Here is a 26,486-nt window from a genome sequence, read left to right on the forward strand (position 1 = left end):
TTAAACTTTGTGAAATTTTTTAATACCTTAAATTGTTTTAAAAGGCAAGTGTCCAGTGCATAAGGTGGGCTTCTGTCAATTCCTGTCTCTGTTGTTCATGTTTAACTCTCTTTAACAGGAACGGGAAATGTATTTATGGAGATGTTAATGGCACCTTCTTAAGAAACGACACCGAAGTGAAATGTGAGTACGTTATTATCAAGGACATATTACATGTGCTGTAACACTGACTTTTATTCTGTGCGAAATTATTAGTTCATTTCAAGATCCACACGCACGAGCAGGCTGGGAAGCACCTGCAGACCTGCGCCGGGTGCATCCTGTGGAGCGGGGAAACCAAACAGGGCCGACACCTCTTCCTCTTCAGTGAGTTCACGTATCTCTGTACCTGCTCAACTCTCCTCTCAACCAACTCTATTTTCCCTAAGATAACATTATAACCCTAACCCCCCCCCCCGCCCCTGCAGCAAAGTCTGGGAAGTTAGACGATGCTGATCTTGATGTGTTCAAGAAACAAGCTGCATGCCTCAACTTCCCGGCTGAATTCCACTTTTCAGAGACCACAGGTGAGATGCTGCAGTTTCTCTGTCGCGGCCGCCAGAAGTCACCAGTCTGGGTAACATACTGAGACACTTGTTAACCTCATCTCGCACCTCTGTTTCAGACCTGTGTCCTGATGAGGAGGAGGAGGCCACCACAGACGTAAAGGAGGAAGAACCCTAGGGAAAACCCACGTTGAAAAGAACAGGTCGTCACCTGCTGTGAACCTCAAATCACCTGTTTGATGAATCTGTACCAGTTATTAGAAACCTTTTCTGTATTACAGATGAGATGAGTGATTTGATTTCACATTAACTGTACGGTTCATGAATCGTGATGGACAATTGTTGTTTTCATCTGTGCATAAAAAGCTTGATAAAAAGAAGTGACTGTCTGTTTACTTACTTTTTGAATTGAATACAATCTGTGTGGTAACTTCGTGACATGACATGGCTCGGTAACCTGCGGTGATTTCTGAGAAAGAGTTTGGATGACCGAGCAAATCTAAAAAGTCAGGGGAGTCAGAGAAGGAAAAACTGAGCAGAGCTGAATGTGATTCAATACTTTTTCATTCATGAGTCTTTTCATGGCGACTACTAGTCAGAGTTCCCCTTGAATGATGGGGAGGAAGCAACAGTTCAACACGGCTAAGAGAAGAAAAACATGTTGAGGCTTATGTTCTAAAAAAGAGTTGCACAACCTCGTCTTGTGTAAGTTCCACATTCACGCAGCTGTCATTCTTTAAGGGGCTCGTTTTATTATCTACCCCAAAACGTTTGCTTCCAAATTGAACAATGCATCCAGTATTTCTCCCTCTGGATCCGTGTGGTTCACAGATCTCCATAGAAAGAAAAGTAAGGAAACTGAAAGAGTTTTTTGTTCGTTTCACAACACAGGTCGTGTCAGTGCACATCTTTAAAGGGTCAACACCACTGATGTATGAGTTACATAACCTCCCTTAACATTATCTATTTAAAAAAGACTGTCTATCATCTGCTGTTTCTTTATCAAATCTCATCCACATACCACAAAAACAAGAAAAGGTGCTTTCCAATCTTCGCTGGACCGAACTGCACCTCTTTCCCTGACCCTAACCCCTGCGGTCAAACAACATCGTTGGTCATTTAATCTCCAGTTTAGATGTTTTGCAAACACTCTTACAAAATATCTATTATTGACTTTTTTTCTTCAGTGGGCTAAAAGTCACTGAACTTTTCCCAGCAAACAAAAGAGACAAGTCCGAGTTGCGTAAGAGTGCACGTGAATTGTAATGTGACAGCAGAGGAGTTAGTTTCAGTGTTCGTTCTGCTGTGTGTGTGTGTGTGAGTGTGTGTGTGTGTGAGACTCTTTGCAGGAGGGTGATTGCCTATTGAAAGAAGCAGGGGTCTTGGTATTCAGACTCTGCCAGATGGCTGTTATGTAAAGGGCTAAATAGGACACAGGCCCCTGCTGAAACAAGCAGTGTGTGTGTGTGTGTGTGTGTGTGTGTGTGTGTGTGTGTGTGTGTGTGAGTGTGTGTGTTTTTGTGTGTGTGTGGCCCAGCCCACTGTTACAGAGCACTTCCCCTGGTCCCTGTGAGGAGGCTGTAGCTGGCAGGATCCCTGACACTGCTGATGCTCCCCGGCTGCCCGCTGTCTCAAACCATGGCTGCACAGCTGGTTGCGGCTCTGCTGGCTCTTGCCTCCCTGGGTGTCTCGTCTGAACCGACCGACTGCAAAGAGCTGGTCAAGCCTCTGGTCCTGGACAGCCACAGCCCTGTGAGTAACGCTGGTCGCTTGTTGTGAGCTGCGTGTCGTCCGTGAGGAGGCTCTGCATTGCAGTCCTCTGGGTTATTGATGAGGAAGAGTTTTGTTTTTTGTTTTTCATTTCTATGTTTCTACAATTAGATTAAACATAGAAAACTGCATGGAAAATATATGGTGCATACTGGAAATTATTATAAGCTGTCCATTCACATTACTGCATGAGTATTATATGCCTTAAGCAATCACAATTTGGGATTTAGTAGCAATTCGTAGCAGATAACAAACCAATAATAGGTATTTGTCAAGTTTGAAAATAAAAAAAGATAATATATAAATTAAGTCTTTGATTAAAGTTTCTCATCACAAGGTCCATTAGGCTTGTTGTGGAGCTTTTGATCATATTGCACATGATCTTCCTCAGTGGATATAGTTGTTGTGCAATTGTGTGTTAAAAATGTTGTCCATTTTAAGTGGATAAACATTATATTATATTATATTTTATTGTATTATGTTGTGTTATGTTATGTGATGTGATGTGATGTGATGTAATGTTATGTCATATTATATTACACTGTATTGTTCATGTCTTATCATATATGATGTGTGTGGCAGATCTATGGGAAGTGGGTGTTTCATGTCGGGACGTGGGACGAGCCCGGCCTGAAGACCGACCTGGAGACAGTGAACAGCTCCTGGGTGGAACTGTCGGCTTCCTCCGACAGCAGCGTCATGACCATCTACTGGGCCGACCGCCTGTGAGGACTCTGCACAGGACACACAAAGTCCTCTGGAACTCACTGCTCATAGTTGATATTGAGAAGTTGACATGGATCTTTTCTCTCTCATTACAGAAATGATGATAAATGCCTGCAGGGTTTAGCCAACGCCACCATCTCTGGAATGACCACCCACACCAACTGTACGCATCTTGACATATTCACAGTGTTTTTGTTTCAGACTCACCATCCCTCTCTCTATGCGCTGTTATGTTATGTGGTTGATTTGCATCACTAAGAAATGTCTGAATTTCATTAAAAACAGTCACACAAGCATCCAAATATATCACAAACTAATATTATCTGCTGTATTTATACTATTTATATGTATTTTCCTGTGTCCTCGACATGAAAAAAGAGCAGTGGTTGACTTTGTGCTGCTTTGAATCTTTGTTCCACAGTTAACATCAATGGTCACACGTCCTATCATGATGGGAAGTACTATGAGACGTGTGCCGACTGCCTCCTCTCCGAAGACTACACCCTCCTCCCTGACGGCAAGACAAAGGGACGATACCTTTTTCTCTTTAGTAAGTTTTTCTTTTTCTCTTTGTATTAAAGGTTCAGTGTGTAAAAATGAGTGGCATCTAGTGGTGAAGTGGCACGTTGCAGCTGAAACCCCCTCACCTCACCCTCCCCCTCCAAAGAAAGAGAACCCGTGTTATCCTTCACTTGTCATAAAAACTCAAAAGTTGTTTAGTTTGTACAGTCTGGGCTACTGTACACTGTAAAAAACATGGCGGCCTCCGTAGAGAGTAATATAAAAGGTCCCATTCTAATGTATTAAAAAAAGGGTTAGGGTTGAATTTACATGATCAGACACTTGTGAAAACATCGCTAGGAATATTTTATCTTCGATTTTTGCCAATAGATCCATTTCACCTACATCTTACACACTGAACCTTTAAATTTCAAGTTTTTTTTTTATGTCAATCCAAGGTTTTGTCTTCCTGACTCTGGGCCCCCACACCTCCTCACTTCCTGTTTTGTTCCCCTCTCTTAAAGCACGGACCGGCTCTCTGAATGCGTCCGAACTAGAGACCTTCAAGCAGCAGGCCAAGTGTCTGAACTTCCTCCCAGAGTACCACTTTGTGGGCACAGGTCAGTCGTCATTTCAGCTCTGCATCTTCCTGCCGCCCACACTTCCATCATCACAGCAAACCGTTTTCATGGCTCTTCTGTTATTTCAGATCTGTGTGCAGACGACAGGGAACCTGCTTCACCGGTCGTCGAGAACACGGAGAAGGATCCGACTGAGGCTGAGCCTCCGGCCAAGTGAACAGCTTCCAAACACCTAAAACAAGTCCAGCCTAACATGAACTAACTTGTGTTGTGTGATCTGCTTGTGCACTGATGTAATCTTGTGTTGCGACATGAATGTAGTTTAGATTCTTTAACGGCTCCACGGTTTTCCACTGGTTGTGTGTGCAGAAATAAAAAACACTTCTCAGTCTCCTTCATTGTGTTCCAGCCGTTTAATTCTGCTCAGGGAAAAGCAAACTGGCTTCTCGGCACCAACATTTCCTCATCCCCTCTCAAATAACAGCCAGAGTTGCCAGGCACTGTGCTGACCCATGTCAACATAATACGCTTCACATTCACTGGTGCAGCTCTTTGCACTCCTTTTCCCAGAAACCTCAACAAAGGCTGTTGCCGGGTAACGTCTCCATTAGAGGGGGAGAGAGAAGGAGTCAAAGTTTTAAAGTGTCGCTGAGAGGAGTCCACACGGCCCCCCCACAGGGAAACAACCGTCCCTCTGCCAATGAAAAGCTGCTCCGGGTCCAGGACGGGTCTCGGCACGTTGCTCAAGTTCATTCAGGGCCGTCGACAAGGGGGACCAGGGGACTGCTGGGCTGAGCATTCAGTGCTGGAGAAAAGAAATCAGCACGGCTGGGCATGTACAAACCCCCTCCTCCCCCAGATTAGCATATACATATATAGATTTATTTGAAGCCCCTCGGGGAAATGAATCGGTGTTAGACGGTTTCTGTCGCAGGCTCTTCCTCTGCAGCGATTCTCATCCTCATCAGTCTGAACATGGCTGTTCGTGGGGCTGTGTTGCTCTTGGCTCTCACTTCCCTCAGTGCTGCATTCGCACCCGACTGCAAGGACCTGGTCAAACCTTTTATACCGGATGACCCCAAACTGGTGAGACACTCTTAGATTTCTTATTTATCTCAAAGACAGTTTGATTTCATGATTATAGAAAGTGCATTATTAGTAAGCACGGGGAGATGGGAGTAAAATACTGGAGTTACATTGGAATCTTGACTTGCTTAGGTGTTTGGAAAGTGGGTGTATGTGATGGGAGCTGGAGACCCGAAGCAGTACCACAAGGCGCTGGAGTCTCTGAAGAGCTCCTGGATAGATTTGTCTCCCACTTCTGACAGTCAGACTGTGACACTGCGATGGGGAGATCACTGCTTGTAAGTTAAAGTACATTAAATGAATCGGAAAACGTTCTACAGCACTAAATAAAATACAAGGTGAGAGTAAACCTCTGTCCCAACTTATTGGGTTTTTCAGTAATCGGTGCATCCTGGGGGAGGTCAATGCAACAGTGTCAGGACTTGCAACCACATTTCGCAGTGAGTTTATTTATCTTTAGTCGAGTCTGCAATTACAAACATAGACGTCATGTGATAATCAGTCCCTTTTCTTCAAAGAGAATCTGTCTGAGCACAAAGGACACATCCTGCAGACGTGCCCGGACTGCCTGCTGTGGACAGACACCTTCAGAAATGGGGACGTCACCGGTCGATACATCCTGCAGTTCAGTGAGTCCCGTCCTCCTCCACACATTCGGACTGAGTTTCAAACATGCACGCTCCTTCTTTTAAAGAAAACCTCTCTCTCCTCTTTCAGCCAGGACAGGACAAATAGATCCCAAATATGTTGAAATTTTCAAGAAGCAAGTCGGGTGTCTGAACTTCCCGGAGAACTTCCACAGCTACGATGGAAAAACCGGTCAGTAATAAGCAGTTTTCACCGCTCTATTATTGAAGAATATACCGTGTGTCCTCATCTTTACTAGACACTGCCACTTACACAAGTTTCCACAAGGTGGTGATGCTGCTTTTTAACATGGTCATGCATTGTGTATTTCGATTATGTTTGCAGTAATTCCAAGAGGGAACACTTCCCTCTGCTTTGATCTCACTGTTAATCTTTTTTAAATGTTTTCCTGTGTTTCAGAGCTGTGCCCAGACGACAAGGACAGCGAGCAGTAATAGAAAAAACACAAGAGATAAACTTTTGTATTAAGCAGAAATATGTGTAATGCAGTAGTTTTGTTTTGATTGATGCTTCAGCACAAGCTTAGGTATTTACACACTTAATTAATGCGATTTTACCTGCTCACCTTTAAAAACCTAACAGACACTTTTATTGTTCTGCAGTAATTACATCACATTACATGATTTCCTTCTGATTAAAGAGAAAAGTATTATTATTATTATTATTGTTGTATATTCTGTAATTCATTAAAAGTCATGTTTTGAAAGAAAAATGCTTTGCTGTAAAATGACTGTAAATATATGTTGAACAATGATACATCCAAGAAAAACTCATTAAAGAGAAAATAAATCCAGTTCAACAAGACTGCACACATCTCCCCCCAAACCTTTCAAACCACACTGTGCACATAAACAGAAACATGGAAATATGTGAATGTGGTATTTAGATTTTTCCTTTGGTCAAACAGAAGCAGTCATGTTTCAGATACACATTGATGTGATATAGTGTGGGTGTGTGTTGGAAGTGTCTCAGCCTCTTCATGCACTCAAGCCACCAGCCGGCTGTAGTGGCTGTCCAGGCCCGTTTCAGCGCTCTCCATCTTGCTTAACCTGCTGCTGTCTGTCCGCCCACTGCTTCTCGTGCTGTGTGTCTCTGAGCTGCGCTCCACCTTCGCCAGTCGCCTACATCGGAACACAGCAGCCATCTGCTTCTGGCACTGAGAGGAGCCGAAGTAGTAGAGGACTGGATCCAGACAGCAGCTTAGGCTGCCCACGCACAAGGAGAGCAGGTAGGCCTGGTAGGAGTCGTCACTGGAGCTGTGGGACACTTGAACGTAGTGCACCATCAGGAGGATGTTGGTGGGAGTGAAGCAGACCACAAACACCACCAGCACAACCGCAGCCATCACCACAGCACGAGTCTTCCTGGAGCGGTTCTCCACGTTGGTCTCCGCCAGAGCCTGGATGATACGGACGTAACAGACGACGGTGAAGAAGAGAGGGATGAAGAAGAAAACCGAAGAGTAGATGGGGAAGAAGTACAGATAGTAAGCTTGTAGTTGTTCCACATCCAGCACATCGTGGCAGGTGGTGATGTCCAGGTCTGGCAAATAGACGGTCTGTCCTGAGAGCAGCAGAGGGCAGACCCCCCCGAGGGCCAACAGCCACATGGCGGCGCACACAGCCGTAGCCGTCTGAGGGCTGCGCCAGGTCAGGGAGTTCATGGGGTAGACCACAGCCAGGAAGCGGTCGATGCTGATGCACGTGATGAGCAGGACAGAGCAGTACATGTTGCAGTAGAACGCGGCCGTCACAACCCCGCACATGAAGGAGCCATAGATCCAGTTGTTGCCATGGTAATGGTAGGCTATCTTGAAAGGAAGGAGCAGGCCGAACAGCAGGTCAGCGCAGGCCAGATTCAGCATGTAGATCACTGCTGGCTTCCTGGGACGGATCTGATGCACAAACATCACCATAGCAACGAGGTTGAGGGGCACACTGATGACGAAGACGAGGGTGTAAACGGTCGGGATAAAGCTTGTTGCCAGGCGACCTTGGAGAAAACGCTTGACCCCCTCTGAGACAAAATAGTGCTTCTGTGGATGATGGCGTGGGCCGTGGTGACCGTGTCCTTTCACCAGCTCCTCCTCCGATCCGGAGCCCGACCCCCCGTCGTCCTTCACTCCGTCTGATGCCGACAGTTCAACAAAGTCCACGGGCTCATAGGTGACCAGGACAAAGTGCCCAGAGAAAGTCCGAGGCAGGGAACCTTTAAAGAGACAGAGGAGAGAAACTCAGGTTTCTGTTCTGGAATCCAGACACAAGGGAAGAAGCTTCAAAATGAGGATTTTTAAGACTGGAGGCGTTTAAGTATAAATTATTTTAGTTTAATTAACTCTTAACTCAGTAAGTTTGAGAGCAACTCAGGAGGATGAGGGATTTTTCTGCCTCTGCGACACGCAGGCAATTTGCTCAGGGTTGTCCAAACATATGTACGCCTCATTCTTGTGAACACGATATCTTTATAACACCATGAGGATATTTGTTTTAATTTGGTAAAAACATTCACGGAGACTCACAGAAAGAATTGATTTAATTCTGACGGTCAAAGGTTAAAGGTCACTGTGATCACACAAACCTCTTTTTGCCTCATGAATGTTTTACCATAAGAACATCTTGAGATAATTATTTCAAATTTAGTTCACTTAGTCTCACAGATTTACTGATTTAATGTGGTTAATTCAAAGTAAAGGTATGGGTGCCCTTAAAACTAAAATCTTGTTGTTGGCCTTGTTTATCTGAAGTCTGCCTTAGAGAATTTAAGATTTTCACCTGTTGTCACAAAGATGAACTAATTAGATTTCAGAAGTCAAAGGTCTCAGTGACCTCATATTAGTCTTGGATCACAAGGCGGCCTTTTTATTTTGTAAGTAATTGGATTCTGTTATTAAGAGTATTAAATACTGTTTTGCAAAAAAGCAAATGCTCCATCACAGTTTAAAAATCAGATGTATTGTCATTCAAATGTTTTTAAATACATAAATACACTTAAAGAAGAGTGTTATTATATATTCAGATTATTACAGAAACATTAATATGTAGCGGCATTTAAAAGTCTGAGGGCAGCTGATGTTTAACTACTATATATATTGCTGGTCAGTCTAGCAGTGAATCATAAAGCCTGATACAAGGAAAGTAAGTTTATAGGTAAAATCTCTAAAAGCTGCAAACTATCAAATAAAATAAGGGGAGGAGGGAATATATTTATCATATAATTGAAAAATATTCAAGTAGTCTTACCTCTGAATTATACTTAATCAAATGAAACAAGTTATTTTCCACCACTGTTCATGACCTGAAAGCCTTTCCAACAGTCTTGCCTATAATCTACACCATGACATCTGGGTAATTGTGGCATTGTTCTGCTAAAGTATCTGTATGAATACGAAAAACCACATTTCAATTTTCGATCAAAGGACTGAAACTAATAAAAAAAAAAGGGAATCTTGCATCTGCAAAACCCAGCAGAGATTAACCCAGTGAAAACTACATTAATTTGTCCTATAAAATATTACAAACTGTTCAAGTTCTAAACAATGGTTAAAAAGCAACTTACCATTTTGTAGGGCGAGTGCTGAGCTCTGGAGAGAAACAAATAGCAGCAGCCCAGCAGACAGGTGAACCATGGCTCCACTGTACATCCTCTGAATACGTGTTGAAATGATCTGTTTGTCACCACAGTCGCTTCGATGTTTTTCATCCAGCATAAAACCTGTTATTACAGTTCAGTGTGGACACGCCTCCTCCTCCTCACTGCCAGCGTCTCCTCCTCTAATGCAGAGAAATGATGTGACATGACCAATGAGCTTTAAATATTCCCCCTCAAAGGGTTTGTTTATGGAAATATGTAACAAACAATAATGTGAGAAATGTTGGGCATGTGTAATTCATTATTGACATAGTCCAAACATTAGAAATTACTTATTTATTGATAATACACATACAAAAATACAGCGACAGTAGCTTTAAAAGTTTGAAATGTTTTATTAATTAAAACATGTTGCTTTAAATGCTTTCATTAAAAAGGCACTGGTAAACTACTGTATTTTATAAAGCTATGCTGTTGCACCACAGCTCAGAGAAAGAGACACAGAGAAAGAGACAGAGACAGAGCGATAGATAGAGAGACAGAGATAGAACTGCTTCAGCTGAAATTTTCATCCAACTGTTTTTTTCAGTGTACAAGAGAGCAATAACGTTTTCTAGGACCTTTTACATACAAAACAGGATTACCATTATAAGACAATTCTTAAAAATACTTTACATTTACAGTCACCACATGGAAAATAAAGAATGGACATATTTAATTGGACAAAAACAACATTTCATTAAGGGGGGATGCCTCAAATTAGAATCAGAAGAAGCCGAAACTCTGTCCTGAACCATCTCATGTTTTCTAACTAAATTCATTTTGTTGAACAAACTCAAAAGGCACAATCTGCTTCCTGCTCTGCTCCCGTTAGTTTCTTACTTCCCATAGAATTTCTTGTTTAGGAGGAAAATGAGCAAATTGACGTTCACTTTGGCTTTGTCGAACATCTTCATCACGGCCACGCCTTCGTACTGCAGCTGAAGAAGGTCCTGGACACACAACAGTTGCAACGAGACACTCAGTTTTGGCAAGTTGATATGTACACAACATATAAATAATAATGCCAGTACAATCAGTTATTATATAGATGATTATAGGGTCTAAAATCTCTCAAAAATACTGACTCATCACAACAAGAGCGTCTGAACTGGAAACTACTTGCTTTATTCCAATGATGCTTCCATGAGGCAAACAGGAACATTAACTGTCTGTCATCAAGTTTTAGTGATGACCAGTGATCTGCTTCATATCAGGGAAATGTTGTGAAGTGTTTACCTGGAAATGAAGCTGGACCTTTTCCATCTCCACTCCCATAAACTTGGCCTTTACCTCGAAATCCCCGACTTCCTCCGTGGGTGAAATGTCAAACATGACATTTTTGAACCTGAGATGTGAGAAACACATTAGCATGGGGGAAAAGTGCCACCACAGCACAATGGGGAAAATAGGACCATCATTGACGGATTTGGGAATTTCCACAGGACTTTAGAGAAACTGAATCAAATGCATCAGCTATTTTTCCCTGTGGTGAGGGGCTGAACTCACTGGTTGGTCTGAAGCCCTTCTATCTCCAGGATCACTCCCTTCTCATGCAGCTTCGCTGCAGTGTACTTCAGAGACTGTGGCTTCCACTTCTTACTGCCCTTATCATCTCCTTTGCTGTCCAGCTTTATAGATTTGCGGGAATTCCTGAATAAACAAAACACAGCGATGCATTTTAAGAAATCACAAGAACTCTGGTCACATCATGTCAAACCAACAGGAAGCACAGACGTCGTATATGAACAAAGATATTTTGTAAAGCACCTCATCCTAACGTGGCACAACTCACTTGCGGTTGAGGTTATCCAGGCACGTCTTGATGTAGGTATCATAATAATTCATCTGGTCCTGGTAGAAGGCAGTTTTCGAGTTGAGTGCTGTCAACGCCTGCTGGAGCTTCACAAGCTCGGCCTTCCTCCTCTGTCTGTAGCGTCTTTGGTAGCGAATGTCCTGTCAATTACAGATTTGACACATGTAGAGGCTGAACACATCCAACAGAGTTTTCTAGTTAGTTAAAGGCGCATGTCCCAACCTTTGATATGCCATTGATGAGCTCCTGGTACTTGTCACCAGCACTGGCGAGTCCGGCCTGCTCCAGGTTCCTCAGGTTCCTCAGGATCTTCCTCTTCTTCTGCTCGAGAGGCAGCTGGCCGTCCTCCAGCACGGCCGGGTTGCTCTTCAGACCCTCCGGTGTCTGAGCGTCCTGAACTGCCCGGCGCTCCACAATCTTTGTGTGCTCCAATTCCTTCAGGAAATAAGTCACTTTAGCAATTACCAACCACATCAGGTTCCAAAAGACAACAAAAAACTAAATGTATTGCATATATTCTTTCTTTTTACCTGTGGTGCTGTAGCAAGGGTTTCAAGAATTGCAGGCAAAGTCTCTCCAGGTTGAATTCGAACCACATCCACTATTAGCTTCTTTGTCCTGAAGCACAAAGATAATCTTTTAGAGCAGGAACTCGGCTGTTGCTGACATTACACAAATGAAAGTTATACTGATCGGCTAAAACTTTCAAATTGCTAATTGGGTTGAATGTTGTGTCAGATCAGATTCCTTTAAATCATAAAGAAAGAATCATTTACACAGGCTTGGAGCCGAATAAGTGAAAGATAGATTTGTTGTTAAAGGCAGGACTTATTTTTCATATTATGTATTTTATGAAATTTATAGCAAATTGTTTTTTTTATGTTTTGTTGAATGATTCCCATGATTGGTTTCCAAAGGCATGTTACCATGGCTCAAACACAATTATATGTACATGTAAACTCAGAATTATTCATTCACATTTATTCTTTATGAAAAATCTACATGCCAGAAATGAAGAGACCAGCTCTCCAACTTAGACTGTTTTAAGAAAGTGATGTAGACGGATACATGTTTATGGCAAGATAACCCTGACCACTAAACTCCTTCCTTTATGGACAGGAAATGATAGAAGAGCAGGAAAGATAACAAAAGCTAGCTACTGAGTGATAGCCATAAAAAACACACTGCGTCAAGAAAGGTGAAGTGAAGTGCGTCACACAGCGTTTACAGCAATCCCAAACTTTATATTGAACACTTGAGTGGTTACATGGTCCGATACATGAAATCAGTTATTTTAGGAAGTTTGTCTTTGTAATTATTTACAAATGCAGAATTCAGCAGCAGGTTTAGCAGGAAGGACTTTATTTTGTCCGCCTTTCACAAACTTACTTAGTCATGAGAGCCTTCAGGTCTTTGTCGTCTCCTTCCAGCAGCTCAAACTTGCTGGTTAGTGTGAGGGAGATTTCCGTCTTTGCAAGTTGGTTCAGACCGCTCTCTCTGTTTGGGTCACTTGAGTCGACGGCTCCTTCCCCTGAAACAAAACAGCACAGCTTGTAAAACAATAGACGCCCTGTAGCAAACTTGTTATTGCTATAAATAAAGAGTTTGACAGTACCGAGCAAGGACTCTACATCAGGGACGTCTCCGAGGTCCTGCAGCAGTTCGTGTAGTAAGTCACTGTGGTCTGGAGCGATGGCCTCCAGATGTTCCAACAGCAGCTGAGGAAATACAGAGATGCTATTGTTTAATATGTCACTGTTTGTGGCATTGTAAAAAACAACAGAGGACATTTATGGATCACAGGTTAGGAAGTGTCTCGTACAAGTCAAACCAATTCTTGCCTAGTATATTATAAAAACGTGTATTTTATATTTACATATTAGTATATACATGAGGGTAATATTTACTTTGTTCTATATAGCAACAAACACACCATTTAACACCAAATAATAATGAATGCATTTTGTCTCAATTTAAACAAGGAAATTATTAAATAAAAAAAAATAAAGGCTGAGAGAACTTTTGCCCTTCTCCATTGTTCCCTGTAAGTGTGAGTGAAACTGATAATAAAAGGGACAGATGGATTTAACACACTGACATCCTCACCACTGACCTCGTTTCTGAGGAAGTGGTCTGAAAATATAAAGAAAGGAAACAGGACAATGATGGAAAGAAAGTACGTGGGAGTGCAGGAAAGTCATTTTTTAAAAAAGGATGAGAAAGGGATGAAACAATATCCTTACGGGAATAGAATTCAGAAGAGCACGTACCTCCACACAGTTCCCATAAATTCAGTCAAACCGCACAAGATACTACACACCAATACATATACAAGTCCCTGATTTGTTTCATCAAGATCCAGTAAGTATTCTTTAAATTGACAAAAATGCCCTTTGTGAGCCGGCATGTTTTCCTCTACTAGTGTTTTTTTTAATGTAGACTGAGTCATTGTTGTGCATCTGCAGGAAGGTCAATTCAATCCAGTTTATTGCACAGGCTCATTTTGTTTGGACTTACCGTGTGTGTATTGATGATTTCCTCAATTGAGATGTAGATGATAGGTTTGCTCAAGGTAACCATGTCCGAGTATTCGTCAATATTAAACTTCTCCTCTGGTTCAGGGACATCACATGCAGACTGGAAAAATACCCTGGAAGAAAAATAACTTTAAGTTACAGAATCAGCCTCAAATATTCTTTTTTTTTAAGATTCATGGGCTTCCAGTAATAAGTCAATCACAGATCATGTGATGCAGATAAAAACCTGAATTCTGGCCCAGCCAGATTTCAGTTCAACACTTGCTGATAAAGTAGCTTCCACCAGGTGAACTTAACCTGACCCTCCAACAAAAACATGTTCATCAGCAGGATTTACTTTTTAATCCTCATGTATTTGTTATTGAAAGGAACATTTCTTCTCTCTCTACCACTCGTTCTTTCCTCTAAAGTTATAGTGTTGTTTCTAAGCATGAACCAAACATCATGGAGGATCTACTTTTCCCTCAATGCTGCCCCTGAGCCAAACTCACATGGACAGGCAAAGGTTTCTACAGATCACTTGTGCCAGCTACGCATGCAACATAATTTCTCCTTTCTTACCGAAACTTCTCATATGTCTGAGATATGTAGTTGTTCATTGGAGTCATATGTGCGTTCTCGCCCTCAAACAGCTTATTGGCAGCTGAGTGCTGAAGCATCTTTGCCACCGATCCCAGGTTACGACGCTGGTCCAAGTGGAGCTGCCCTCCTGCTGACATGTCGATGATGTCGAAGCCGTCGGGGGCCACGATCGCTGGGTTCATGTAGCGGTAGTACAGCAGGTTTCCAACAATCTTCCATGATAAAAAGGACACAACATTAAAACCTTTCATAAAATCTAACTGCTCCCACCTCAGCATGCTCACAAAGAGATGGCATATACTGGGCTGTGAGTGGAAATGTATACAATTTATTTGTCATGCTTTTGAGGGCTGCTACCTTCATCAGCTCATCCTCTGAGGCATCTGGAAACTTTTCATGAAGGCTGTTCTTCAGAACTTTTGCTATGTATCTCATGCCATAACTACATGCAAAACAAAAAGCAATGATGGAACATGAAACACCAAACAACGTGCATTCACATAAAATATGACAAATGATAAAGCAAGCTAATGAAAGGGAGCATAAACCACTTATTTGATGCTTCAAAACATGGATTAATGACGGCTCGTACTAATGTGTTTCAGTCTCTTTAGATGCACAGTATTAATAATTATAATCCAAGAATTTTAGTGCCCTGTATAATCAAACATCACCACCTAGTGGTACAGTTTACAATTGTGTGAATGTTTTAGATTAAAGAATGAAAACAGACAGAAAGTTACTTGGACATAACTTGTTTTTTCCTGAGCAGATGACTGCTTGTATCATTGCAATAATTATCTTGTAATGACAACGTCCTAAGATGCAGCTGAACCCTTAATAACCAGAATGAACAGGTAATGACACACTGAAACTCAGTTTCAGTGTGTCATTACCGATTAAGTAAAAATAGGATGAGAAGATAACAAGATTCTTTTAGATAAAAGCATGAGACAAATAGACTTGACTCATGTCTTTCATACAGTCATAACCCACATCTAAATTTAAACTTTTTTTACAAAGGTAGGTTTTTTTGCATAGTATCTATATTAGCAGTTTTGTTTGTTTGTTGTTTTGGAAGAGGTAAAACTGAACACTTTCAGTGACAAATGTGAAAGGTATGTCATATTTATTCATCCTTGAATATCTGATTTTAAAAATAAATACAGTTGATAAAATCGAGCCTACTGAGTCGCCCAAGATCTGAAAAAACAAAACTGTCTAAGCGAAAAACAAAACTGTGAATGGACAGTTGACATTTAACAGATCCCCAAACTTACGGGATATTATCCAGTGAGCAGACAATGGAGTTCAAGACTTTATCTGTCGCAGTCCGTAGTGCCAGGCTGGACGCCTCCAGCCTGTTGCGTACTTCCTCATGTGACATGGCCTGTTCAGGAGTCACTTCATAAGGCAGCTTGCTAAGTGAGGACAAAAATCAGGCAAACATTGAAACATATTTCCAACACAATAAGCAAACTTGGTAATGGGTTCAGAGAAGTTGAGATGTTGAAATGAGAGGAAAACAGAGGCTGCAGACGGTCAGTCTAACACACTATCTGATCGTTTGCTTTGAAAAGAGATTAGCAGTAATTCAAAGTACACACACAGGGCTACAACATGTAAAGGCTCAAAGTATGTTCTCTCAACAGAAAATAATTGTGTGATATAACTACACAAAGAATAGGTTTGTGTCTCATGCTGTAAATCGTACATGTATATATAGATATATATTGTATATCATTTTCCGCCTGACACCCACCTGGCCTCCCCAGTAACCGTCTCCAGCTGGTTGACCCAGGCTTTGTACACGTCCACCGGGTTGGTGTTGATGCCTAAACTCTTGTTTTCTATGATGTCTTTGACCACAGGGGCCAGGAGCTGCCTGAGTGTGTTGTGGCCCCGAGCACCTCTGTTGAAGCTCACCACCATCTTGATGACGGTTGGGTTCCCCGTCACTATGTCTTGGATCAGGTCCACCTTAGAACTGAGGCACATGAAGATGATGGTACAGCAGATCAGTAGAGTCCACGAAACAAGCAAAAGTAAAACATAACCTGTATTCAAGGAGACTAGTATCCTCAAGGGTAGAATATTTCTTCAGTAATGTTCAGAGCAGCAGTTCTCACTCGATTTCCTCCTCCAGAGCAGTCTTGAATAGTTTGAGCAGTAAGTATTCCTCTCTCTGGTTGGAGGCGTAGTTGTACAAGGTGAAGATCACAGTGTCCATAAACTTAGTGGACTTGTTTTGGGGCATCTGGAAGATCAGCTTGGCCAGGTAAGATGGATTGGTCTTAAAGGGAGTAGAGAGAGAAGGAGCAAGATTAAGTCTGATTCGGCTACCGAACCTTTTAAAATCTAATAGATGCGAGTTGTAGTTTAATTTGGGGTAAATGGACAGGTTTTCGTTTTACCTGTAACAGGTAAAAGAGATGTTGGTAGGCCTCCAGTTTCCGTCTTTTTCCTTTGCTCAGGCCCTTAATTCCCAGTCTGTCTCCTGCCGTCAAGCCATCTTTACTCGCTTTACTTTTCTTGTTCTTCATCTTCTTACTATGGGACACAACATCCTGTTCAAGAGAAACAAAACATCCAATTTAATGACAGGCTAATTGGACAAGAAAGGTTTATTATAGAAATGTAATCAGAGTTAGGAACCAAGCAATGACATCTACCCCTTGAACACATAAAAGTGAGGGTTGCCAACCTGCAGGGTGATCCTGTTCTTCACTAGCAGTCCAATCTTTATGTCCATCAAGTTCAGGTCTTTCTCCATCTGCTGATTGGAGCGAATCTTGGTGACCACTTCCTCCCTGAGACGCGTCCCTTCCTGTTCTTCCTGCAGATCCAGAGGACTCTGGTCCAGCAAGTGGACAAACTTACGCACAACTGACAGAGGAGGATCTTTGGCTCCGGCTAAGATTTGGTAAATGATCAAAAGCACTCGTCATTGTTATGTACACACACACGCTTGAGTAATAATATTTGTTTTATTATATTCCCATGCGTTTCTTGGGGCTGGGCATTATAGACAAAAATCACAATAATTATGGCAGCTGTTGCTTTTATACAATAGATATATTTAGTATTTACACAAATAAAGAGTTGACTTCTTATTTTTTAGAAGCAATGTTAATATGACTCAAGCGAGTAGAGCTATAGCAGACTTATTCCTTACTATAATGCAACATTAAACACTAGAAAAACACTGATGTCACAAACGTTACAATCTAAAAAAAGAATCATTACAATGTCTGGTCTCACATCACAACATTATCATTATGTCAATGCAGCTCAGCTCCTCAGCAACCTGCAGGAGTGTTCAATGTATTTTTGACTCACTTAGAGTTCTGTAGTCATCTCTGGCTTTGTTGGCCTTTAGAAAAGCCTGGATCTTCACTATTTCTTTTTCCTACAAACAAAGTTAACAATGCGAATCACACAACATGGAAGAAAACTGTACAAAAACCAGAGGACACTGCCAGAGTGAAGTGATACTCACATGATCTTTAAAGAACTGCAGCCTCTGACTGTATTTACTTTTGGCTTTCCACATTTTCACCAAGGACTGGATCTAAAAACATCCGTTTCATGTCAAGTCTTTGATTTATAAGCAATTTCATGAATGTTTCCTACCATATGTCCTACTCCCAGCTACAATGATTAATCTAGTTAGTGGCTGAGGACTTCCAGAGACATTAACAATAGCTTTACAGTTTTCTATTCAACTCACTGTGATGTAGTCTAGAGATTTCTCACCATGACAACAGAAGCAACATTTTTCTGAAGCAAATTCATTCTTTCTTTGTATATTTTCCTTTGTTTGAAACCCTTCCAGCAAGCCTGCAAGAAAAAGAAACATATATGGAAATCACTGAAAGATGTGTTTTACATGTGGATAGCCAATAATTACTATGGGTCTGACGTAATTTTCACTGAGATGATCAGATGACTGACATTATTCTCCATTTACAGTGGAGCAACACATTACCTGCAATTTGACAACGTGTGGTTCTTGTTGATGTAGATACTCCATTCTCTGAGCATGTTTTCTTCGGACCAGGTAACCTCTGACCCTCGCCTGCAGCTGCGTCACGAGGGATTCGTTTGCCAACCATAGCTGTTCCCTGTTATATTCTGCCGTCACACAGCTGACGACGGTCTGAGAGTAAAAAGGCATGTTTTCAAGTTATTTTTTAAACCAGTCCCAACGTGGGGAATTAATTCTTTACTGGATGTGGTGTCAGACGATATTAGGACTAATTCACTGTTCTAGAACTTTTTGTTTATTAATTGAGATAATTCTTTGTTTAGTTTTAATTGCAATTGTTTCTAAAGCCATATGTCTCTATTTATTTTTAGTTTATAGAGTATAGATTGCAAAAGGTAGCGATGTTTATCATTTTAAATGTAATCTACAACACAATAAAGTTGGCAAAAGTAAAGGGTTCTGATGAATTTTGAAGCAACTGCAAGTGTGTTAATTCACATTATATAATGGTGTAGTGCCCCTACAAATTACAGTACCTGGATTTCGTCTTTACTGAGCTGGCCACCATTGTGTTCAAATCCTTCAGGCTCCTCCCAGGCGCCCTCTCCAGTCTCCAGGTTATAGTAGTAGTCATATCTGCCCTTGATGCAGTGTTTTACCCACACACTGTCTGTGTTGCCTGGAGGAAAGCAGAAGCTGCCCCATTAGTGAACATTTTACAGACTACCATCACTAATCATCATGTGTGTGGGCTCAGTTACCTTCAGTAGCACTGCTAGTTTGTGTCTGCTCCAGTTCAGCCTGGTACGTGTCAGCACATTCAGGCAGCACCGCTTTCAGTCCTGCACATGGAGCCTGCAAATTCTTCAGTGTATCCTGGGAGTCACCCTCAGCCACACTCCTGTTAATGTCAGCTACTGCTCCAGCCACTGGACAAATAAACAAGAGTGAACCAAAGAAGCAGAGTCAAGATGTGCTGAGTTGAACATGAAAACAACACAAGGAGGTAATTCGATAATAATGATGCAGATGGGATGAAGACAGCAACAACAACACACAGGCCACAACAAACACTGCAGTATGCATGTAACTGAAGGGGAAGATAAACTCCTGAAAAAGGATAACATTAAAGTAAAAAAAATCAGAGTCTTTCAATAATAAACATGAAACAGTTTGTACTTAAGTGCAAAGTCTCATTATCACTACATAATTTCATCATCTGCAAAAGTCTGAACTGCCACAGAGCAGAGAAACAATCTGCAAACAAAGCAACCATGACACTTTTACAGCAGCACTGAATACCCAATGAGCCATTGATTAATGGCAGCACTGAAACAAACACTAATTTAGAGCAGTGATGAACTTGTGCTATGATGTGAAAATAATGAACTTCCAGACAATCAGAATATTGTATTCTACTTTTCTTTGGGATAATTTGACATGGATGAGTGAAGTTCAGCTCTGTGTACGTACATGTGAGAGCGTCCTCTTCATCCTGATTGGCTGCTAGAATGGCCTCTTGAATTTGATCCAGCCACAGTACTGCAGACTCATCTCCAGAGTTCTAGAATCAAGGGGAAAAAAAGCACAAGCTCATTTCTCTTGTTTTGAAAAAAAAGAAACCAAATATTATTTTATGCACACAAAGCATTGTACATGCATAGCTGAATAATGCAAAATTGATATTAGATTATGAATCTTTCAAAGCAATTTTAGTAAAAACTTTCAATGTCAAGGTTATTCTTACAATAATACCATTTTAATTAATCAGGTTAGGATAGAGGATTATTGTAGATGCAGTTTTAAGCTCTATAGCAGTAACACTGCAAAGCAACACTGGAGCTATTAGAGCAACAGCAAATAGACAGTAACATTTTCTCTGTGTCTGGCTATGAAAAGGGGAAACAATTATAATTAGTTACATGAAAACCACAGATCATATCTTCACCCCCACTCAACCAGCCACTTTGTAAAAACAGATGCTGACAGTGAACCACCACAACAAGCACAAAGAATATTTTTCCTGCCTGAGACTAATTTTAGAGAACTCTACTGGGGACTGGAGGCCACAGAGCAAACAGGATGGAAGTCCTCATAAATGCAGACCGGGCGTAGCTTTGTTGTTTATATCTGCATCTGACCGACAATTTTCCACATTCCCAACCAGCTAATCGTGTTTTCAGGATCAATCTTGTTCCTGCAAATAATGCAGTGGAAAAAATACCCAACGAGCCACAAAAAATATTTTCCTTATAAATTCTAATTAAGAAAATAATATTTCAAAAATTGTGTGTAAGTGATATTATATCAGATTTTCTGTGACAATCCCGAGACTTATCTATACTGAAATCTACCAGAAAAAAAAGTTTTTACCATAAAACCTTTGAAAAAAGTTTACTGAATTAAATTACTTACTAAATTACTTATAAAACCAAACCCATAAATGACCTAAACCACAACACAAATACTTACTGTGACAGTGATTAGTGTAAATTGTTCAGCACTTATTAACATTGAGAAGTACACTCCCACCCCAGTGAGTCAGTGGGCCGTGACTGACGCAGGCAGAAAGGCAGTCTAGTTTTGAACCCCGGGCAGGAAACATGCTCGCTGCACCACACAAACAGACAAACATCCCACATACACCAGCAGGAAGCTGAGCTGGAGCTCACACCGTCATCAGTTCCACTGTTGCGCTGTAGAGATGCTGAACGGTAAATTTCACCGGTGGAGAACTTTTACTGAAAAGACGCCGCATCAAGACGGATTTGGACAAGAAACTTTTTCTTAAGAATCGGGGCTACACACAGAAGAGTGATATGGCACACTTTGTGTCAGGAATAATTTTTTGTCTAATGGCTGTGCAGACTATTCAGCATGAGGGTAAGTTTATCACAATACTATAAAAAACATTATTTAAAAACGATGTTACTTTTTAAGCCAGGGTCAAGAAACATTAAGTAATTTTGCTACACTGCTTAAAGATTACTCTTCCAAATCAAAGTTACACCACACAACTTTTAGTATTTTAGTACAGCTATAAATATAATTGAATCGGAAATATTGAAACATTTTAAGTTTCATGATAGAATGGCTTTCTTTTATAATGATTAAAAAACATATCGTTTATAGTGTACTTTTGTTAAAAAACTAAAGCTGCTTTAAAGCCACAGGATTGTTTTTTTCCCTCACCATTTATAGGAAATCGATCCAGGTCAGATGAAAACTCTGTTGCGATACCAAAAACCTTCAAAGGGGGATTGTACAAACCTAACCACACAAGAAATCTACCAGCTCACCGCCCATGGCTCTACGTGAACCCAGAGGACCCAGTGACAGCCTACACCACTGGGATTATCAGTACCTGGGTCATACCATCAACATATATCCTGGCCATGCTGGTGGGAATCCCCTCCAACGCCTACATCCTGGGCTTCCTCAGAGTCAGACTCAGAGCCAGGTCCATGTCCACAGTGGTTCTCTACCTGAACCTGGCCATGTCCGACCTGCTACTCCTGCTCTCCCTGTCGTTGCGTGTTCACTACCACTTCAGTGGAAACAACTGGATATTTGGGGAGATATCCTGCAGGCTTATCACAGCCTTGTTTTATGGTAATGTTTACTGTTCTGCTCAAACTATAGCATGCATAAGCCTGAAGAGATACCTGGCTGTGGTCAGACCGTTTTTGTACCGGAGTATGACTAAGACTAGGCTGGCAATGGGGACATGCTTGGTTGTATGGTTCCTGTTGGGGGCAGCTGTTGTGCCAGAGCTTCTCGTCGGGCAGAGCTACTACATTACCCCTCTGGGAGTCACCACCTGCCATGACGTTCTACCCCTAGAAGAAAAACCTCACTCCTGGTTGATGCTGTACAGGCTGATGCTGGTTTTTCCAGGCTTCATAGTGCCATTCCTGATTTGTATCTATGCTCATGTGGCAGTAGTATACCACCTAGGTCAATCTGGCTGTGACTGGAGAGCTTTTATCAGGGTCAGTACTCTGGTCTTTGTCCTCTTTGTGGTGTGTTTTTTGCCCAGCGGCATCCTACATATCGCCCACTACATCCGTCTGTTTTCCACCGGGGACGACATGCTGTATGGATACTATAGAGTGGCGGTGTGTCTCTGCTGCCTCCACAGCTGTCTGGACCCCTTCCTGTGTTTTCTCCTTTCCAAGACGCCAGCCTCAGAACTACAGTTCATTTCCCTCCGTGAGATACCCCAGAGGCGGGCGGCTATGACATGAGACTGGATGTGTGCGCACGGACACAAAGAACACTTCCTTGCTGGGCCATTGTTGGACACAGCAGGGAAGCACAAGAAACAATGATGTGAAAGTTAGGACTGAGGTAATGCTGCAATTACTGCTCGGTAAAACAACAATAATCTTTGTAACACAAAGTCTCTGTACAGTGTAAGGAAATGATTATGTAAATTGTGTTACAAGACATCATATTCTGTATTTATGTAGATATTTACTTGCATCGTTCCTTCTTTCATTACTTGTAAAATATGTAAATAAATGTCCTAAAAAGACAATGAAGCGCTTGGGATTCCTACATGAATACACATTTGAGAAATGAGAGGCTGCTGTGGAAATCTGATCAAAGTAATAAGAAGGAATGTATTTTTAAAACAATGGTTAATTCCACATGAAAGAACTTTGCAAAGTTTGCATTGTGGGGATGTGGGATATGTTAGCAAATTCCCATGTCCTAAATATACTTAAAAAATAGGGTTATATTACCTGGCAGAGAAGTTGCTTGTTATATTGTAGGACGTCATGGTAGTGTTTGGCTGTGGCTGCGTTCACCCCACTCAGCTTGGCTGTAGGAAGGAGCAGGGCTGCAAGAGTCTGGTGATGGTCACCCGAGTTAAGAGCCTCATTGATCTCTGCGATGGCTATGATGCCTGGACAACAAACATTTGACAAGTGATCACTCATTTTTTTCAATAAAAAAAGTTATTAAATGTCTACAGCTAAGGATTTGAAATGCTCGCTCAAAAGCTTTCTCTTAGTTTGTATAAATAGTTCATTAGTTTCAACTGATGAAGGCACATGCTACAACATGTAAACCGAAACTCTGCAGACTTTCTTACGTTCATGTTCTTCATGGACCTCAACGTTGACTGTGTCGATGCACTTCTGAACATCGTTCCAGGTGAGGAACTCTTGGCCATTGGCAAGAGCCTCAGCCCGCTGTTTGATAAGGGTGTCAGCATACCTGGAGGAGAAGTTTCATGACATAATATGAGTCCCTACTTAGTAGCCCATCCTGGTGTTGACCAAGTAACCGTGGAGGGAAAGCTGGTGCACAGTGACTTGCAAGCTAACCACTAAGTTAAAAGACATTCTTCCTCAAACTGTTATCTGTTGGTCAGATACATTTTTCCATATCATCATAATTTTACTTCCCCAACTGCCAAAGTTAATTCAACAAAAATAAGTCAGCAGGTTAGTTAGGCCTTTGCTACACAACTGGAGATGATTAAACTGTTCTACTGGACAAATGCTTGCCAACACAGACCCTGAGCCTGCTGTCACAAATGTGCTACCATATATACACATACAATTATTGTTGTTCCTTCTAAGAACTTATCTTATGCTTTTCTTCTTCAGTAGTCCACAGCTATGTGTCCTGAAGCCATCGTACCTGTTGAGGTTGTCTTGGTCCATGTTGGTGAAGCCCAGCGGAGAGTCAGTCAGTTGCTCGATCACAGCCTGTGGGTCTTTGGTGTCCAGCACCTCATTCAGCACTGCGACGGCTGAGAGCATCTCCACAGCTACACTCAGCTCTTCATGGCTCAGGCCAGACTGATAAAAACAAAAGGTCTGAATCACAAGCATGAAGTCACTTTATCTGCAATATATATATGTATACATCCCCTACAGCTTTAGGAGCACGAGGGTGGAGATGCAAGTGTCATAATGTTATACATGATGTCTCACCCTCCCACTTTGTAGCTGCAAACTGAAAAGCTCAGCCTGATAGAGGTTGGCAGCAGTTGGGTAGACAATAGGAAGTTGTGCCTCAGGGTTTGTCAGCTCCTCCGCTGTGTCCAAAGCATCGCCAAGACGAATGGCGGTATTGATGGCAGCAACTGCTCCCAGTTCTGGTCAAGATCATTTTCATCAACGACATTATCAAGTACATACAGATTTGCCATTTCCTTAAAAGGATCTCAATACGAAAATCCAGTTTTTACCCGTCAATACTAATACACACTGAAATGCCTTTGATTTTCAACTGATCAGTCATTATAATACAAATCTACGGTAAGAAATAAAAAAGGTACTTACTTCGTTTCTCAGCCTCCGCAAAGTCATTGCAAGAGGTGACAACTCTCTGAATTTCCTCTTTGTCCACCATCACGGCCCTCCCTCCATCCTGCAGCAAGATTAGAGTGAACCAGAGATACCAGAAGGATCCAATGCTTATTCAGCAAATTTCAATGCAATGGCTTGGAGGATAAAGTGTCTAAAAGTCCATTCCAACTGAAGTTAAAGAGGCTGATTAGCTGATTATTCTTCTTCATAACAGTGTGTTTACTGCAGTTTACTGAGAAGTGAAACAGCAAAACAGCAGCAGCTGCAGTTCTTCATCAATGTCTACATTAAATATCCTCAGCCAAAGAACTGTCTGTGTTAGATGGAAAGCTAAAAATACACAATTCAGTTTAGAAAAAGGGTCAAAGATGCTGTAATCATTTGTGTTTCCATTTTAATATGTGGGATTTGTTCCCGTTTGAAAATGTTCTTTAAATGCTTCATTGGTTTCCCTGAGGAAATGCAAGGACTCGTTTTTCATTTAACTATCTAATATGGTCTTATTACTGAATATCTACATAAATGAAAAACATAATAAAACAGTGGTGATCTGGCTCCTTGGCCCCGACTCACAAATAACCGAGCAAACAAGCTGACTCAGCATACCTTGGACTTATGTTGGCAGTAGGTGGTAAAATGTTCCAGGTACCAGTGGCTGTTAGACTCCTGAACCCCCAGCAGGGCCAGAGCTTCAAGTCTAAGTGCAGCCAGTAGTGCAGCCGTGTCCTGTGTGGACAGTGCTTCATTCACCTGCCTTACGGCCGTCTGGACTGGAGACAGGGAAAAACAAGGCCAGTGTCACTGAGTGATAATGCATTTTATTTTTAGTCTAAATTCATGAGATTTTCTTGCTCTGTACATTCTCCAGATGTGCTGTGTTTACATGCACTGTCACAATACACAGTTTTTCCCATGTATTTTCCTCATGGGAGGGAAAGACCTTACTGTTGACAAAGTCAATGCAGCCCTGGATCTCCTGCTGTGTGAGCAGCTCCTCATAAACGTCTCTTTCTTCAGTAGCAATTGAGGAACTCTAAGAGATGGACAAAGAAAATAAAAAACATTTAGTAGATGGTTCTTTAATAAAACATAATTAATTTGTACTTGCTCAGATCAATTTTTCCCCATTCATACTCGTGAGGTTGCATCATGTCACGTTTAAGCAGATGAATGGAAATGGATCCTGTTTTTACAGTATTTGTGAGAAGAATGGGAGGCGAGATGCCAGATGATGTGGAGGGTTAGCGTTTGTTGAAGTACAGCTGACACTGCAGCCACTGGAATGTGCTGGCAGGGCAAGTGGAGTGAGTCAGTGCATTTGACCCCTTTCAGACCTCAGTGCAGGGTCCTCCTCAGTTACTACAGCTGTCTGTACACTCTAGTCAGAGGACACTTGTTTAGTCAATAGGTCGACATATGATTTTAGACCAGACTTTGTAACCCTATTCCCAAATGGGGTGAATATATATATATTAGAATATTTATATTACCTGTAATTAAGCAAAACACAACAGACAAACTATAGAGGTCACTAAGGGGTTTGTTGACTTCTCACCTTCCCTGAGGACTGATCCTGTTTATGAGCCTTCACTTGGGTTAGACGGTCCTGGTAGTCCTGGGCCAGAGCTTCCTGGATGTTCCTCAGGATTGCATTGGGATTATTCAGGGCTCCCATCGTCCCAGAGGCCTGACCTCTGTCAATCGCATCATTGATGGCAATCACAGCAGCATGCACTTAAGATAAAGAGTG

The 26,486-nt window shown here is 41.7% G+C and overlaps 4 protein-coding genes across 4 annotated transcripts in view; 2 read left to right on the forward strand and 2 right to left on the reverse strand.

The window, feature by feature from the left end:
• Window positions 1-2,040: 2,040 nt before the first annotated feature.
• LOC133001672 (uncharacterized) lies at window positions 2,041-4,516 on the forward strand. The gene is made up of 6 exons (XM_061071301.1): window positions 2,041-2,297; window positions 2,898-3,040; window positions 3,137-3,204; window positions 3,463-3,591; window positions 4,067-4,162; window positions 4,252-4,516. Exons 1-6 carry the CDS (start codon window positions 2,154-2,156, stop codon window positions 4,338-4,340), a joined length of 669 nt encoding a protein of 222 aa, XP_060927284.1. The 5' UTR covers window positions 2,041-2,153; the 3' UTR covers window positions 4,341-4,516.
• A 1,976-nt stretch (window positions 4,517-6,492) lies between these two features.
• f2r (coagulation factor II (thrombin) receptor) lies at window positions 6,493-9,497 on the reverse strand. Its single transcript, XM_061072150.1, has 2 exons — window positions 9,413-9,497; window positions 6,493-8,065 (listed from the first exon to the last, which is right to left on the reverse strand). Exons 1-2 carry the CDS (start codon window positions 9,495-9,497, stop codon window positions 6,843-6,845), a joined length of 1,308 nt encoding a protein of 435 aa, XP_060928133.1. The 3' UTR covers window positions 6,493-6,842.
• Window positions 9,498-9,820: 323 nt separating this feature from the next.
• Window positions 9,821-26,486, reverse strand: part of iqgap2 (IQ motif containing GTPase activating protein 2) — a 31,595-nt gene continuing 14,929 nt past the window's right edge. Inside the window, exons 8-38 of the mRNA XM_061071600.1 lie at window positions 26,292-26,470; window positions 25,682-25,769; window positions 25,343-25,506; window positions 24,710-24,797; window positions 24,359-24,522; window positions 24,063-24,223; window positions 23,509-23,633; window positions 23,156-23,319; window positions 19,881-19,971; window positions 19,169-19,336; window positions 18,944-19,086; window positions 18,408-18,578; window positions 18,176-18,259; window positions 17,919-17,990; window positions 17,759-17,828; window positions 17,124-17,332; window positions 16,834-16,986; window positions 16,549-16,712; window positions 16,182-16,406; window positions 15,700-15,840; window positions 14,777-14,861; window positions 14,399-14,631; window positions 13,818-13,950; window positions 12,916-13,018; window positions 12,690-12,831; window positions 11,831-11,918; window positions 11,523-11,735; window positions 11,280-11,440; window positions 10,994-11,137; window positions 10,724-10,832; window positions 9,821-10,437 (exon numbers count right to left, since the gene is read on the reverse strand). Of these exons, the coding sequence (XP_060927583.1) occupies window positions 10,324-10,437; window positions 10,724-10,832; window positions 10,994-11,137; window positions 11,280-11,440; window positions 11,523-11,735; window positions 11,831-11,918; window positions 12,690-12,831; window positions 12,916-13,018; window positions 13,818-13,950; window positions 14,399-14,631; window positions 14,777-14,861; window positions 15,700-15,840; window positions 16,182-16,406; window positions 16,549-16,712; window positions 16,834-16,986; window positions 17,124-17,332; window positions 17,759-17,828; window positions 17,919-17,990; window positions 18,176-18,259; window positions 18,408-18,578; window positions 18,944-19,086; window positions 19,169-19,336; window positions 19,881-19,971; window positions 23,156-23,319; window positions 23,509-23,633; window positions 24,063-24,223; window positions 24,359-24,522; window positions 24,710-24,797; window positions 25,343-25,506; window positions 25,682-25,769; window positions 26,292-26,470 (4,349 nt within the window). The 3' untranslated portion in view covers window positions 9,821-10,323. The remainder of the gene's footprint in view (window positions 10,438-10,723; window positions 10,833-10,993; window positions 11,138-11,279; window positions 11,441-11,522; window positions 11,736-11,830; window positions 11,919-12,689; window positions 12,832-12,915; window positions 13,019-13,817; window positions 13,951-14,398; window positions 14,632-14,776; window positions 14,862-15,699; window positions 15,841-16,181; window positions 16,407-16,548; window positions 16,713-16,833; window positions 16,987-17,123; window positions 17,333-17,758; window positions 17,829-17,918; window positions 17,991-18,175; window positions 18,260-18,407; window positions 18,579-18,943; window positions 19,087-19,168; window positions 19,337-19,880; window positions 19,972-23,155; window positions 23,320-23,508; window positions 23,634-24,062; window positions 24,224-24,358; window positions 24,523-24,709; window positions 24,798-25,342; window positions 25,507-25,681; window positions 25,770-26,291; window positions 26,471-26,486) is intronic.
• Window positions 21,002-23,007, forward strand: f2rl2 (coagulation factor II (thrombin) receptor-like 2). Its single transcript, XM_061071601.1, has 2 exons — window positions 21,002-21,290; window positions 21,609-23,007. The coding sequence occupies exons 1-2, from the start codon at window positions 21,227-21,229 to the stop codon at window positions 22,652-22,654; spliced, it is 1,110 nt and encodes a 369-aa protein (XP_060927584.1). The 5' UTR covers window positions 21,002-21,226; the 3' UTR covers window positions 22,655-23,007.

Source organism: Limanda limanda, chromosome 5 (genome assembly GCF_963576545.1).
Source record: "Limanda limanda chromosome 5, fLimLim1.1, whole genome shotgun sequence".
Taxonomy (NCBI): Eukaryota; Metazoa; Chordata; class Actinopteri; order Pleuronectiformes; family Pleuronectidae; genus Limanda; species Limanda limanda.